General features: G+C 56.0%; 1 protein-coding gene across 2 annotated transcripts in view; it reads left to right on the top strand.

Moving 5' to 3' along the window:
- SCUBE1 (signal peptide, CUB domain and EGF like domain containing 1) overlaps positions 1-3,331 on the top strand; it is a 126,629-nt gene extending 123,298 nt beyond the window's left edge. For both annotated transcript variants that reach the window (XM_070790537.1, XM_070790538.1), the window contains 2 exons: positions 120-199; positions 2,430-3,331. In XM_070790537.1, coding sequence (XP_070646638.1) covers positions 120-199; positions 2,430-2,582 — 233 coding nt within the window. In that variant the 3' untranslated portion in view covers positions 2,583-3,331. The remainder of the gene's footprint in view (positions 1-119; positions 200-2,429) is intronic.
- Positions 3,332-14,133: the final 10,802 nt, after the last annotated feature.

The raw sequence follows: 14,133 nt of genomic DNA, 5'->3' as shown, positions 1-14,133 counted from the left end.
AGCCCCGGGGGAGGGCAGAGGCTGACGGTGGGCGGGTGCAGGCGGGCCCCTTGCCCTCCACCCCTGCCCTCACCTTCCTTCCTCCCCGCTCTGCGGGTCTCGGGTTCCCGTCCTGGCAGAGGACTACCAGCAGCTGATCGAAGACATCGTCCGCGACGGACGGCTCTACGCCTCGGAGAATCACCAGGAAATTTTGAAAGTGAGTGAGCTTCTCTCCGGGAGGCGATCCTGTAATCCTGGGATGACCAGGGGCCCCTCCGCCCCCCGCCCGGACCCCAGCCCCACGCTGACGTGAGGCGAGGAGAGCCGTCACAGGAGGAGAGAAGGCGGCGGGCTCGGGTCGGGGGCCTCGCTTTCCCATCTGTGAAATGGGGAGCATCGAACAGGGTGGTGTCTGACATCAGGAGACTCCTCCACCACCCTCCCCATCCTGAGTACATCTGGAGAAGTGGAGCCCCCTCAGTCATGCGGGGGCCTGTGGCCGTCCCACGGCGGGCGCTGGCCGAGTCAGGGTCTGGGTTCTCACCATGCAGAGCCAGCAGCCCCAGGGATCTGCTTGGGGTCTGGGAGTCTGGCCCCAGCCCAGCCCCTGGGTGGACAGCACCCCCTGCCTGGGAGCTGAGGGTGGCGTGGAGGACCAGAGCGGGGCCCCAACCCCGACTCCTGCTCCAGCTGCCACCTCCTCCCAGCTGATGGCCCCAGGCAAGCCCTCTGAGCCCCGCCTGGAGCCTGAGAAACAGGGCGGCTCACAGAGCCTTCCCGCACAGGCCTGGCGCGCTCCCGCACCCAGCAGGCAGTTTGTAAGCCAAGAGGTTTGACCCGTGCTGCCGTACCCGGACGAGACCTGGGGGTCTTAGAGTATGAAGCATCTTGTCTCCCTCCTCAGGCACCTGTCTGTTGAGCGGGAAATGCAGGGTCCCTTGGCCTCCCCATACCTGCCCAGTTGACAGTACCTGACTCTCCTCCTCGTTTCAGCCCTCTGCCGTCAGCTCCAGAACCCAAGGTGTCCCCACCCCTGAGGTCCAGCCTGGTGTGGCCTCGCCTGCCTCCGCAGCAGCTCTCAGGCCTCCACTCCCCACTCCCTGGCCACGGCCTCCCGGGAGCGTTCTTCCCACCTCTGCGCAGCGCACACCCTCCCATCCTGCAGCTCTCAGCTCAGCTCTCCTCTGGGCAGCTGCTTGGCCTCCCTAGCCAGGTTGCACTTGGAGGCCCCACGTGGTCCCCTTCTCGGCCAGCAAGTCTGCAGTTTATCACAGTTCCGTCCTGTTTTTGCTTGGTTCCCCCCAACTCCCCGCAAGGACTTCCCACTCAGCCCTGTGTCCCTGGCGCCTGGCGCTGCGCCCAGCCTGTGGGAGGAGCCCCGCCAGTGTTTCCTGGGGCATGGGTGCGTGAGTGTGCGTGCCCACCCACACACCGGGTCCAGTCAGACCCCAAGACAGCCACTGGAGACGACTAGCACGTGGGCCGGGAAATACGCGGTGTGGTGGCTGCCGGTCAATGAGCGCGTCCTAGCAAGCCTGGGGGCCTCGGGGGGCCACAGCCAGCCTCAGGCCCGCCCTGAGGGTTCTCCTCCAAGCTGGCATCGCCCCACTTTACAGATGACCACCCCAGGCTTGGACAGGGCCGCCCCTGGTGAGTGACGGCGCCTGAGTGCAGGCCCCCTGGAGCCTCCAGGCAGGCCTGTGCCAAGAGCCCCTGGGCGGGGCTCCTGGCCCTGAGGACTGCACTTCCTTATCCCTGAGACAGGAATCATCACCCCACACGGATGAAACATTCCTCGGCACAACAGAAGGGCCATCCCCAGGGTTGAGCTGGGGGAGATGGTGGGGGACTCTAGGGGGGACATTGGGGGGACTTAGGGGGCGATGCTGGGGGGACTGTAGGGGCTACACTGGGGGGGTGTAGGGGGGACGTTGGGGAGACTTAGGGGGCGACGGTGGGGGGACTGTAGGGGCGATGTTGGGGGGACTGTAGGAGGAGACATTGAGAGATTGTAGGGGGCAACGATGGGGGGACTCTAGAGGGCGATGCTGGGGTGACTGTAGGGGGGACATTGGGGGGACTGTAGAGGGAGATGGTGGGGGTTGGTTCAGCTTCAAAGCCTCGCTCTCCATTCCACATGCTCTCGTTTTCAGCATGGTCGGTTGTCTTGTTTTGTTTTTGTAGCATACCCTTTTAATATAAAATGTCAGTGGAACTCCAAGAGTTAAAACCAGGAGACTATTAAAAACCAATCAGGCTAGTAACACTGCAACTCTGTATGGCAGAGCCTGCAGGGTCCTGAAACCCACCAGCCAGGCCAGCTGCATCTCTGCAGACACCCCCAGGCCCCTTCAGGGCCCTGGGCGTGGCAGAGGTGAGTGGCCAGGGCACCCCCCGCCCCAGCCTGGCCACAGGCCCCTCACGCTGGGCCTCGCCGTGTCTTGCAGGACAAGAAGCTGATCAAGGCCCTCTTTGACGTGCTGGCGCACCCCCAGAACTACTTCAAGTACACGGCCCAGGAGTCCAAGGAGATGTTTCCTCGCTCCTTCATCAAACTGCTGCGCTCCAAGGTGTCCCGATTCCTGCGGCCCTACAAGTAACTTGGGGACGGCGGCCTTGCTTGGGTGCCGGCTGCCCGGGGAGGAGAGAGCCCTTCCACAGTCGAAGCTGAAGGCGGATCTGCGGGCACCCCCACACTGGCTTGGGAACCGCCGTGGCGCCTGCCCTTTGGGAATTGCCGACCAGCCCGTGGATGGCGAGACCAAGTCCAGGCCGAGACCCCAGCCCAGCTGCCCTCCTCCGACCCCGCCCCGGTGGGAGAACATTGCTCAAGGCAGCCTTTCTGGCTCCCTCCCTTGCTCTGCCCGTTCCCTTCCAGAACACTGAGGGCGCCTGCTGCTCCCAGGCCGGCCCCAGCGGATGCCCACCGGGCAGGGACCTCAGCCACCAGCTGGGCAGGTCCCGGGCAGAGCGGGCCCCTGGAGAGCACACGTGCCCTCTGCCTGGTGCTCTGGGGGAGAGAAGGGTCGTGGCTGCTGTGTCTCAGGGAGGCGCTCAGAGGCAGAATCCGGGAAGGGAGGCCAGGCCGTGGAAGGAGGGGTGCGTGAAGGCTCGGCTGGGGGCTCCGAAGAGCCGGGCTCGGTGCCTGCGGAGCGTCATACCCACAGGCGCCTCTGGGTCACGGGGCCCAGGCCCCGGGCGAGGGTGTTGTCGGGGTCTCAGGACTCCCTGATGGGACTGAAGAGGGGAGCTGGGAGGGGAGGGTGTAGATGTGTGCTCCCCCAGGACAGAGCATCTAACTGAGGACTGTGTCCGTGTAAATATAAATACAAAGATATATATACTTCTATCTGCGGGCGCAGAGGGAACTGCTCTTCAGTAACGCTAAGTATGCATCGCCACCCCTCCTCCTGTGAGCCAGCATGAGCCCAGCTGTCGCGACATCCCCGACCGAGGAAGCAGCTGCTCCGGGCCCTCGCCCCCTCCATTTATAGGGGCCGGGAGCCCATGGGCCTGAGGCAGTGGCCGGCTGGCCCTGGACACACTTTGGAGGACAGATGCTGGGGGCCCGGGGTGCCCTCAGATGGAAACTTGTGTCCCCCTCGGACCCTTCCTGAGGGGCGCAGGACCCGGCGGTAAACTTCGGAAGGGGCCTGCGTCTGACCTGAGGCCGTGACCGCAGAGTCCGTGCTGAGCCCGCCGGCCACCGGGAGGCAAGGCTTCCCCCCACCCCGTGCATGCGGGCCTTGCTGAGCGCCTCCAGGCAGGCACACGGGCACCTGGAGGGGTGGGCGCAGCCCCCAGGCAGAGGCCACCCCAGCAGTCAGGGGCCTGGTCCTCTTCCTGCTCCACCCGGCGGCCTCCCTCACCCCGTCTCTCTTTGAAATAAGGACGATCTGGAGTGTGAGCAGGCTGACTGCGGCCTGCTCAGCCAGCGCCTGGGATGGGGCTCGCAAGGACCGCCGACAGGCCGAGGCCTGGCCTGCTGTCTCTCGGTGGCCGCCAGGCGCAGGACCTGCAGGCCCAGGGCCCCGGGGCCCCAGGTTACCAGACGTTCAGCATCTGGGAGCACGCGAGAGACCTAACACGGGCTCCCATCACCCGCCCCCGTGGCCTCCAGATGGTTCCCTCCTCGCCCAGGCCCATGCGCACCGCCAGGGCCGAGCTCAGCTGAGGCGCCAAGGGTGTGAAGCCTGGGGGCGGGTGCGGGAGGCCTCAGGAGGCCGGGCCAGGTTTACGATCCACCCGGGGCCGGGCACTCAGGAATCACTGTCGTTACCTGCATCCTCAGTGGCAGGTTCCCAGCCTCACCAGGGCTGCCATCAGCGCCTCCTCAGCCAAACTCCAGCTCGAGCGGGTGGCGGGAGGCCGCATCTGGTCAGTAGGGCAGTGTCAGTGGGGAGCCCCATCCAGGCCACACCGCCCTCGCCCCGGGCATGGTCCTTGAAGGCCAGCCCTAGTTTGCAGAGAGAGCCCTGTCCTGCACGTCAAGCCATCGTTCTCCCCCGGAATTAGACGAGCATCCTCCAAAATGAACCCCCAGAATAGCCACCTAGGGGAGGGCACTGGGAAGGGTTATTTTTTTTTTTAATCCTCTCTGGATTATTTTTGACCCAAAGAGGACCCAGAAAGAGCTCTCCTCTCTCTGGAGCTCTTTCTGCTGCTCCTCTGGGTGGTTTCTGGCAGTTGCCACCCGCACACCCACTATCCTACCCACCCTGTCGATGGGAGCCCCCCACTTCCATCCACGGCTCACCACGCCACTGTGGTCAGACCCTGCCTCCTGTCCCCTGGGCAGGGCAGGACAAGGACCCTGCCTGACCATCTCGAGTGCCACGGGGCCAGCAGTCCAAACTGACCAGCACCCACAGTCACCATCCAGCCCTCCCTCCCCAGTAAAACGGCCTCCCACACCATCATCAGGGGACTTGGAAGTCCCCGGGACTGGGGGGGTGGGGGCAGTGGGGATCTGTCCCGAATCTCCACGTCAGCCCTCAGTCCCAGGCTGAGGAACCTGGGGGTCCCCCCTGTTAAACGTAGAACTGTTGCCACTCCTTGGGGCCTGGTGGTCCTGAGGGAGTCTCTCCAGACCACACAGTTGGTTTCTCCACATTCCCATGTTGTGGACACAGGTGGTACATTGGCTGATCCAGGATGGCCATCCCGCCTGGCTCCAGGTGGAGATGGAGAGAAAAGGGAGGCAGAGAAGGCCTGGCCCAGGTAGGCAGGTTCCATACTGGGTTCTGAAGGAGGACAGGAGGCCTGGACAGGAGCTGCGCAGGCTGAGCCAGAGGAGCACAGCCTGCTCCTGGACGGGAGCTTGGCCTTGAGCAGCCGCAGAGCCCTGTCCCCGCCAGGGCTCGCCCTGCCCCCGTCGCCCAGACCTTCAGTGGCTGGCCATCGTTAAACTCTACGGAGAGGAGCTGAGCGACATGTTTCTGGAAGTGGAAGCCTGCCTGCCTGCCTGGCTGGGACTGAAAGCAGGTGCCAAGGCCTGTGGTGGTTCCGATGAGCTTAGTTCTGACCCAGTGGAGCTGGGGCCACCAGAGCAGCTCTTCAGAGACGCAGTGGAGACCTTGAGGGACCTCCGGCGGGTGGGCCAGACACCTCCTGGCTCGCTGCTTCCGTGGAAACGCACCGAGGGAGGAGAAGGAAACTTCTAAGGTCTAGTGGCCAAGCCCTGGCCAAGCCCTCTGCCAGGGAGTGAGGTTGCCCACCTGCTTCCCCAGAGTTGGGCCCGTTTTCCCCCAGCGCTCTGTTAGCCTTACCAGAGCCTCCGGCTGTATCGTGGTGGTTCTGCCCTCCTCCTCCCGCCGGGGCTCTCCTTTAGCTTCAGACAGCAAGTCGCACCTGCCAGGGGTGCGGGCCTGCTCCCAGCTCCTCCTCGCCTCAAGAAGACCGTGGGGACCAAAGTGGTGACCTCGGGCAGTTTTCCCTCCTGCCACCATGGGTTTGGGACACGCAGATACAGTAGAACTGGACCCCGGGCTGAGAAGCTTCCAGACAGGGATGACTGGGCCAAGAAGGTTCCAGGCAGGGATGGCTGGCAGAGACCCTCTTCCCCACACCGCTCAGAAACCCGCCTTTCCCACCCTCATTCCCCAAGAGACACAGGCAGAGTCACCCATTTTCCCCAAGAGGAGGCCCCCCCACCTGCTGGAGCAGGTGCCTAAGTGCCATTCGGGAGCCTGAATAATCCTTCCAGCACCTCCACCACCACCCCCTGCTGAAAAATAAGAAACTGAACTCAGTCAGGTCATTCAGCAAACGTGTGCTGAGCACCTCCTGTGTGCCAGGCTCCTAGAGAGACCGAGACCCCACAGCCCAGGAGCCGACAGGTGCCCCCTAAAGCCCTCTGGTCACAGAGAGGAAGGAGACGGAGGCCTGGGTGGCAGAGCCCAGCACCTCCATCGGGAGAAAGCCAGCCCTCCGTCCTCACCTCCCAGGACCCCAGGCGGGGGTAGAGGGGCAGAGCAGGCAGAATCGAGCATACAGTTTGGAGAAAGACACCCCGACAGAGACGCTGCAGCCAGCCGGGCCTCATGGAGCAGCCGCCCTATCCACCCACAGAGAGAGAAGCGCCCGGGCCAACACGTCCAGGACCCCCGTCTCCGCCTGAGCACCTTGCCCACTGCCTGCCCAGGCACCCAGCACAGTCGGTGCCCAGGGAGGGAGGCTCCCTTCTTAGCTCCCAGGGGGCTGGGCCATGCCTGCCTCCTCCCCACCCTGCCAGGAGCTCAGTCGGACTGGTCAACCGCGTCCGGGACCAAGGCCCCTCTTCCTCGCCAGAGATACACATGGGGGCAGCCACAGCCCCGAACCGACGTCCTTCAGGCCAGAGCGGGAGGACCCAGTGTGTGAGACACTGCCCGTCACCCAAGGAGAGCCAGGGCGAGAGCTCTTCTGGCCCACAGCTGCCCCCTGCCCCTCACACCACCCGCCCTTCCAGGAGTCAGTCCTGAGCACTTGCTGTGTGCCAGTCACAGGGACACCTGGAGCCGCAGTCGCCGGGCCGGCTGGCCTGGCTCCATGAAGGGGACACCAGGAGCACCCAGGTGACATGGTCGTGCGTGGCCTCGAGCTTACTCCCCATGCTCTGCTCAGGAACAAGGGCTGAAAGCACCTGCGGACAGAGATGGGCCTCTGCCCTCTGCCCCTGAGGGGACAGCGGGGCTCAGACTGAGGGGCTCTGGGTGCCTTTATCTGAGACCCACACGCAGCCCTGGAAGATGCCCAGCGCCCCTCCCAACCTGCCCCTCTGCCGGGCTCTGGGTATCCCGAGAGCGTGGAGGAAAAGGAGGAGAAAAAGAGAAAGCTGGCTGATGCCAGGTATTCTGTGTTTCAGTCCGGAGGCCACGGAGATCTGCAGGGAAACTTCTTATTCCACTGAGGTCAAAGCCTTAACACAGTCTGGGCAGCCCCAGCCCATGTTCCTGTAGAAACAGGATGGCTGAGCACCGCTGGCAGCGGGTGGAGCGGAGCAGGGGGATGCTGGGCAGACAGGGAGCCGACCCCAGTGCGTGCAGCCTTCGGCGTGGGCTTGCACGGAGGTGCCAGCTGTACTGTCCCTGAAGCTGCCTGAAAGTGACAGCAACGTAACCGCCTTTTTCTTTTAGCTGCCTCAGATATTCAACGTTTTGTTTTCGCCATCATGCTCATACATATGCATGTAATGAAACATTTGTGAAAAGTCACTTCCATAATAAACAAGAAATGAACTGAGATGATGTCCCCTTCTCTCGGTCATCGGTGGCTATGACGATGGGGCAGAAAGTGGTAACTGGAATTAGGAGAGCAGCGCGTGGAGGACATCTGAAGTTAGGGGCCACGTTACTTATTGAGCTGCCAGAGAGTACAGCCACTGCGCTCAGATCCCACTTCTCAAGACCAGCGTGTACACAGGGGGTCACGGTCAGTGGGTAGCAGGGGACCTGGGCCCCTGTAAGTTAGATGCACAGTCAGTGTTGTGTGTGTGTGTGTGTGCACATGTGAGCATGCATGTGGATGCATTTCTCTGGGAACACAGCTCATGGCTTTCATCAGATTCTCCAAGACATCCAGAACCACAAAAAGGGTGATAACCTCTGTCCTCCTCAGGAATGTGGAGAACTGTTCAATACCATGTGCTCAAGAGGAGAAAAAACAATTTAAAAACGGCGTTAACATCCGAAAGAAAGGAAAGGAAACTGAAGTCGCTCAGTTGCATCCAACTCTTTGGGACCCCGTGGACTGTAGCCCACCAGGCTCCTCTGTCCGTGGGATTCTCCAGGCAAGAGTACTGGAGTGGGGTGCCATTTCCTTCTCCAGGGGGTCTTCTTGACCCAGGGATCAAACCCGGGTCTCCCACATTGCAGGCAGACGCTTTACCCTCTGAGCCACCAGGGAAGCCCAAATCACACAGTAAACACCAGTTTTTTTCCTGGTTTAACAAAGCGATTTTAAAGTCCAAAGAAGGACTTCCCTGCTGGTCCAGTGGTTGGAAATCCACCTGCCAGGGCAAGGAACACAAGTTCAATCCCTAGCCCTGGAAGACAGCACCTGCCTCGGAGCAGCCAAGCCTGCGAGCCGCAACTCCTGAGCCTGTGCTCTAGAGCCCGCGCTCCGCAACAGCCAGCGAAGCCACTGCAGTGAGAAGCCCACACACCAGCACACAAAAGAGCTCCCACTCTCCGCAACTAGAGGAAGCCCGAGCGCAGCGATGCAGACCCAGCGTGGCCATAATAATAAATACACATATTTTTTAATCTCAGAAAATTTCTGGGATTGTCCACAAAAGATTTGAAAGCAGAGTTTCAAATTGGAACATCCATGTACATAGCAACATTATTCATGACAGTGAAGAAATGTTAGCAACCCAAGTGTCCCCGGTGGATGAATAAACAAGCCGTGGTCTGTCTATACAATGGACTAGGATTCAGCCTGGAAAAGGAGTGGCGTTCTGGGACTTGCTTGGAGGTCCAGTGGCGAAGAATCAGCCTTCCATGCAGGGACACAGGTTCAATCCCTGGTAAGGAAAGTAAGATCCCATGTATCATGGAGCAACCGAACCCAAACCGCAGCTACTGAGCCCACCCGCCGCAACCAGAGAGTCCACGTGCCACAGCCAAAGATCCCATGTGATGCAACCGAGACCCAGTGTGCTGTAACTAAGTCTCAACACAACCAAATAAGCATTTTTTAATAAAGGAATGACTTTCTGATACGTGCGACAACATGAAGGAACCGTGAAGACATTAAGCAGAGTGAAGCAAACCAGTTACAAAAGGACCAAGGCTTTGTGACTCCACGCACGAGTCCCCGGAGGAGCCAAACCCACAGAGACAGAAAAGAGGCTGGTGGTCACCAGGGGCTGGGGGTGAGGGGGAGACAGGGAGCTGGTGTCTAACGATTCCGTGTTTCAGCGTGGGAAGGGGGAAAAGTTCTGGAGATGGAAGATGGTGATGGTTACAGGAGAATACGAATGTCGTTAATGCTTCTTTGCCGGAGTCCAGTTCCAGCAGCCAGGGATTCAACCTGAAGGGGTGAGCGGTGTCGGCGAGAAACTGAGGCAGCCTCTCAGTTTTCTTGGACTGCCTGTTTATTTCAAGCTTATGATTCTCTTTTATACTTTCACAAAAGCATTATGTCAGAGGTTTGGTATTTTTAGTTCCCATTGACCCAGATTTATTTTTCTCCAAAAATCATTGTTGCCCCTCAAAAGGAGTTCCTTCCTCAGCGATTTTCTTATCTACTTTTTCTCATGTGTCCTTGTGAATACACTGTAACTCATGCTAATGTCTGGGCTGCCTACCACATTCCTCAGTTTAATTCTTATCTTTCTAAGTCCTGTTTGTCCCTAGTATCCTAAGCTCACTATTTCTTAGAAAGGGCTTCTACCTAATAATCTCTCTAAAGTCCCTAATTTCTATAAGCTATAGTAGACTATGCTAACATTACAGCAATCCTTAACTCTTTAGCTTCTAACTATTTTAATTATTCCTAAGCCCTCAATTCAGAGAAGGCAATGGCACCCCACTCCAGTGCTCTTGCCTGGAGAATCCCAGGGACGGGGAGCCTGGTGGGCTGCTGTCTATGGGGTCGCACAGAGTCGGACACGACCGAAGCAACTTAGCAGCAGCAGTAGCAGCAAGCCCTCAATTCAGCAAACTCCTTTGCCATAAACACTTTACTCACAAATGGACTTCAAATAGCAATCCCTCCCATGGCCTCAAGCTGCGGCCTGTGTGCTCACCCTGGAACACTTTTTTGTAAAAGTCCTTGAACAAATGTCAGTGATTAACTTTATGAATTATTCTTTGAGCACAGCTGCAGAAGGCTTTATGCATTCTCATGCTCCTCTCAAAAACAATAAGCACCTTAATGTTCTCTTCAGTCAACTCAGCTGAGGAAAGGAAAAAACAAGTCAGAATCACGAAGCCTGACTCCTTCATTCTGGGTCCGTGCCTGAGGAACAAAGGGAGGGAGTTTAGGGCCGTGCCTCCATTTTGTCAGTAATGCCTAACGCGGCTCCCGACACTTCTTGGCTGTATTTTTTTTTTTGGTTGTGCTCCGTGGCATGTGGGATCTTAGTTCCCTGACCAGGGATCGAACCCACACCCCAGAGTCTTAACCACTGGACCACCAGAGAAGTCCCTGCATTTTGTACAATAGTTTGAATAGTGAATGTTGTATTATGTATCTTTTACTTTTTTTTTTTTAATTTTAAGAGGAAAACAATAATGGAATTCTGTGAGCACACAACACACTTGACATTTCTAAAGCTCCCATGAAGACCAGATCAAAAGATAAGGCCTCTTTGGACTGGAGATGAGCTGAGAAGTGGGGTGCCCCGCTCACACATGTGAGAGGAGCATGGCAGTGAGCATGCTCTGACTTATTCCCCGGGTCCCAGATCCAAGGTGAGTCTCAAGATTCTACGAGAGCAGGAGACCCACACGCCAGCTGGCACTCGCCTGTTGGAGCAGCCTGAGTGCGGGCTGGAAAGGAATTTCCAGACACAGAGCATTTCAGAAGGGAGTGAGTTTATTAAGAGCAAAGAGCAGGGATGAAGCGGGCACTTCGAGCACAGCGGGCTGACCTTCTGACAGACGAAGGAGCGTGGACAGTTTTTGTGACTTGATAGCCAATTTTTATAGCCTAAAGACAAAATTCCTGCTGGAAGGGTGGCATTAGGTGATTGGTTGGGGGGCTATAGGGTGTTTACTGGAGTGGGCATCTTTGCTTAATTGAGAGAATGGGGGCTTCTTAGTGATTATCCAGGGGGCTTTTGGCAAGGTTACAAAGGGTCTCAGTTTTGGAGGTGACCTTGGTTCTGGGCTCTGCTTCTGAGGCCTCCCACCTGTGGCCTTGGGTAGGACTCAACACGGCCTTGCTCTGTGAGCTGCGGAGACTGGGGAGGAGAGGTCAGCACCATATCAGTGTGGGAACTGACCTGGTCCACATTACACTGCTCCGGACTCTCCTAACTCTGAGGGAGCATCTCAGCGTATAACGTGTACATGCCATCTGTTGCTTTTCTTTCCATTTTAGAATTAAGAGATTAAATATTTATTTGCACAAATGAAATTCACACTTTAAAGCAGTCGTTCTTAATAAGCAAGCTTCTGGGAGAGTCAGTATGAATACTATTTTGCCAAGAGATTGAAATGTTAGATACCCAAGGGAATTCCCTGGTGGTTCCGTGGCTAGGACTCTGCGATTTCACTGCCAACCAGGACAGGCTCGATTCCTGGTCGGGGAACTAAGACCCCCTCAAGCCGCACAGCACAGCCAAAGTGAAAAATAAAACACGTGAGTGAAAACATATCCAAACAAAACAAAACACCATAACACAGAGCAGAAAAGAATACCCCATAAAATCATAGCTCCATACTTCTAATCTCAAAGACAAATCTAAGCAATACATTGTTTAATTAAATATACAATCATATGTAATGAAAGAATTTTTTAATATTAATTTTCATTTATTTATTTGGCCACACCAGATCTCAGTTGCCGTTTGTGGGATCTAGTTCCGTGATCAGAGAACAAATGTAGACCCACTGCATTGGGAGCCGGAGTCTTAGCCACTGGACCACGAGAGAAGTCCTGTGAAATAACTTTTTAAAGCCTGGAAACAATAAATATCGAAAAGAGTACAGTGACTTCCCTTGCTGTAGAGGAAAGTACAGCTGTGCTCTTGCTGAGTCACTCACAGAGGGTTCCACCTATACCTGCGTGTGCATTAAATATTGTAAAAGATAACGAAGGCAGAGGCATGGTTCAAGCACATTTCCTTAGGAAGATGCCGTTGGGAGACCGGTCCACAGTCTCTTGATCAGCGGTTAGAGCAACGGGCCAAGTAACTCCTCTAACATGGAGACAGATAACCACCTCTCTGGTTGAGAACAGACTCCATGGTGTAGGAAAAACACATTTTCTGTGAGCGCCCTCAGCACAGCTCCAGCAGGAGAAGCTTTCAGGGACCAGAGGTCACCTCACGATTGTGACTTTTTCAGGATGAGAGCTATTCTTCCGGTCCTTCCCGCTCCCCGTCTCTTCCCCCTCTCCTTTACCCTGAGGTGGGGGAGAGGTGAGGGAAACAGAGGCCTGATACTCTGCTGATTAAATTGCATGTTCATTTATTTGTCTTTCCCTGCCTGACTCACTTCCCTCACTATGACAATCTCTAGGTTCATCTATGTTGCTGCAGATTATTTCATTTGCATTCTTTCATTATTTCATTCTTTTTAATGGCTGAGTAATATTCTTTTGTATATATGTACCACATCTTCTTTACCCACTCCTCCGTCCAGGGACATTTAGACTGCTTCCTTGTCTTGCCTATTGTAAAGAGTGCTCTAAACAACATTGGAGTGCATGTATCTTTTCAAATTATGGTTTTCCCTGGATATATAAGCCTAGGATCACTTATATGTAGAATATTAAAAAAAAAAGGTACAAATGAACTTATTTACAACAAAATAGAAATAGAACCACAGATGTAGAAGACAAGCTTATGGTTACCAAGGCGGGAAGCCAGGGTGGAGGGATGAAGTGGGAGCCTGAGACTGACGTATACACACTACTATCCATGAAGTAGATGAACGGGACCTACTGTGTAGCCCAGGGAAGCCGACTCGGTACACTGGAATGACCCACACGGGAAAAGAAGCGGAAAGAGTGGATACATGTATCACTGGTTCACTTTGCTGTACAGCTGAAACGAACACAACTTGTAAATCAACTCTCCTCCAGTTTAAAAAAAACTTGTTAATTGCATATTCAGAGACCCCTCGTGAAGATAACGTTTCAGCAGACGCCTGAGGAATGCGTTGGAATCAACCAAGTGGGAGGAAGGCCAGGACTCCCAGGTAGACAGAACAGCTCGTGAAAACCCTGGAGGCAGGGGTGAGGCATTGTATTCCAAAAGCTGAAGAAAGCCAGAGCAGTAAGGCTCAGAAAAGAGGGGAAGAGTGTGCTGAAAGGAGGCTGGAGAGGGCAGCTGAGCGGGACCACGTAGGACTTTTGAGGTCACATGAAGGGCTGTTTTTATTCCTGGGCACTGGGCAATCACAAAAGATTTCTAGTAAGGATCTGCTTTGATTGGGTTTGCATTTGGGGAGGAGAATGGAAAATAGGCCTACCCGGTCACAGGGATGGGCCAAGGGACATTCACATGACCTGATCAGTGTGAGAGAGAACCTATGATACTCCCTTCCCCACTGGAACTGGATTCTTGGGAGGATACAGGCAGCAGCTGTTGCAGCCATTAATACTTTATCACTACAAGAGGACAGCCTTATCAAAGAGCAAAGCCAATGCACAGAACAGCAGAGTTGAGACAAGGAGAGAAAAAGTGATGTTTGGTGATGTCTGGGCACTTTGATCAAGCTGAACCTGAAGTCCACATGAACTCCTTTGTTATGTGATTGCTCTGGCTGCCATAACAAAATACCACAAACTGAGCACTTAAACAACAGAAGTTTATTTTCTGGAAGCTGTGAAGTCCCAAATCAAGGTGCAGGTTAGAGTTCTCTTCCCGGCTTGCAGACAGCCGCCTGTTCACTCTGTCCTCATCAGGTAAAGAGAAAGAATGCTCTGGTATCTATTCCTCTTCTTTTAAGGACCCCACCCTTAGGACCTCATTTAACTTTTATCACCTCCTCACAC

This window comes from Bos indicus, chromosome 5 (genome assembly GCF_029378745.1).
Source record: "Bos indicus isolate NIAB-ARS_2022 breed Sahiwal x Tharparkar chromosome 5, NIAB-ARS_B.indTharparkar_mat_pri_1.0, whole genome shotgun sequence".
NCBI lineage: Eukaryota > Metazoa > Chordata > Mammalia > Artiodactyla > Bovidae > Bos > Bos indicus.
This window is presented reverse-complemented; position numbering and strand designations above follow the sequence as displayed.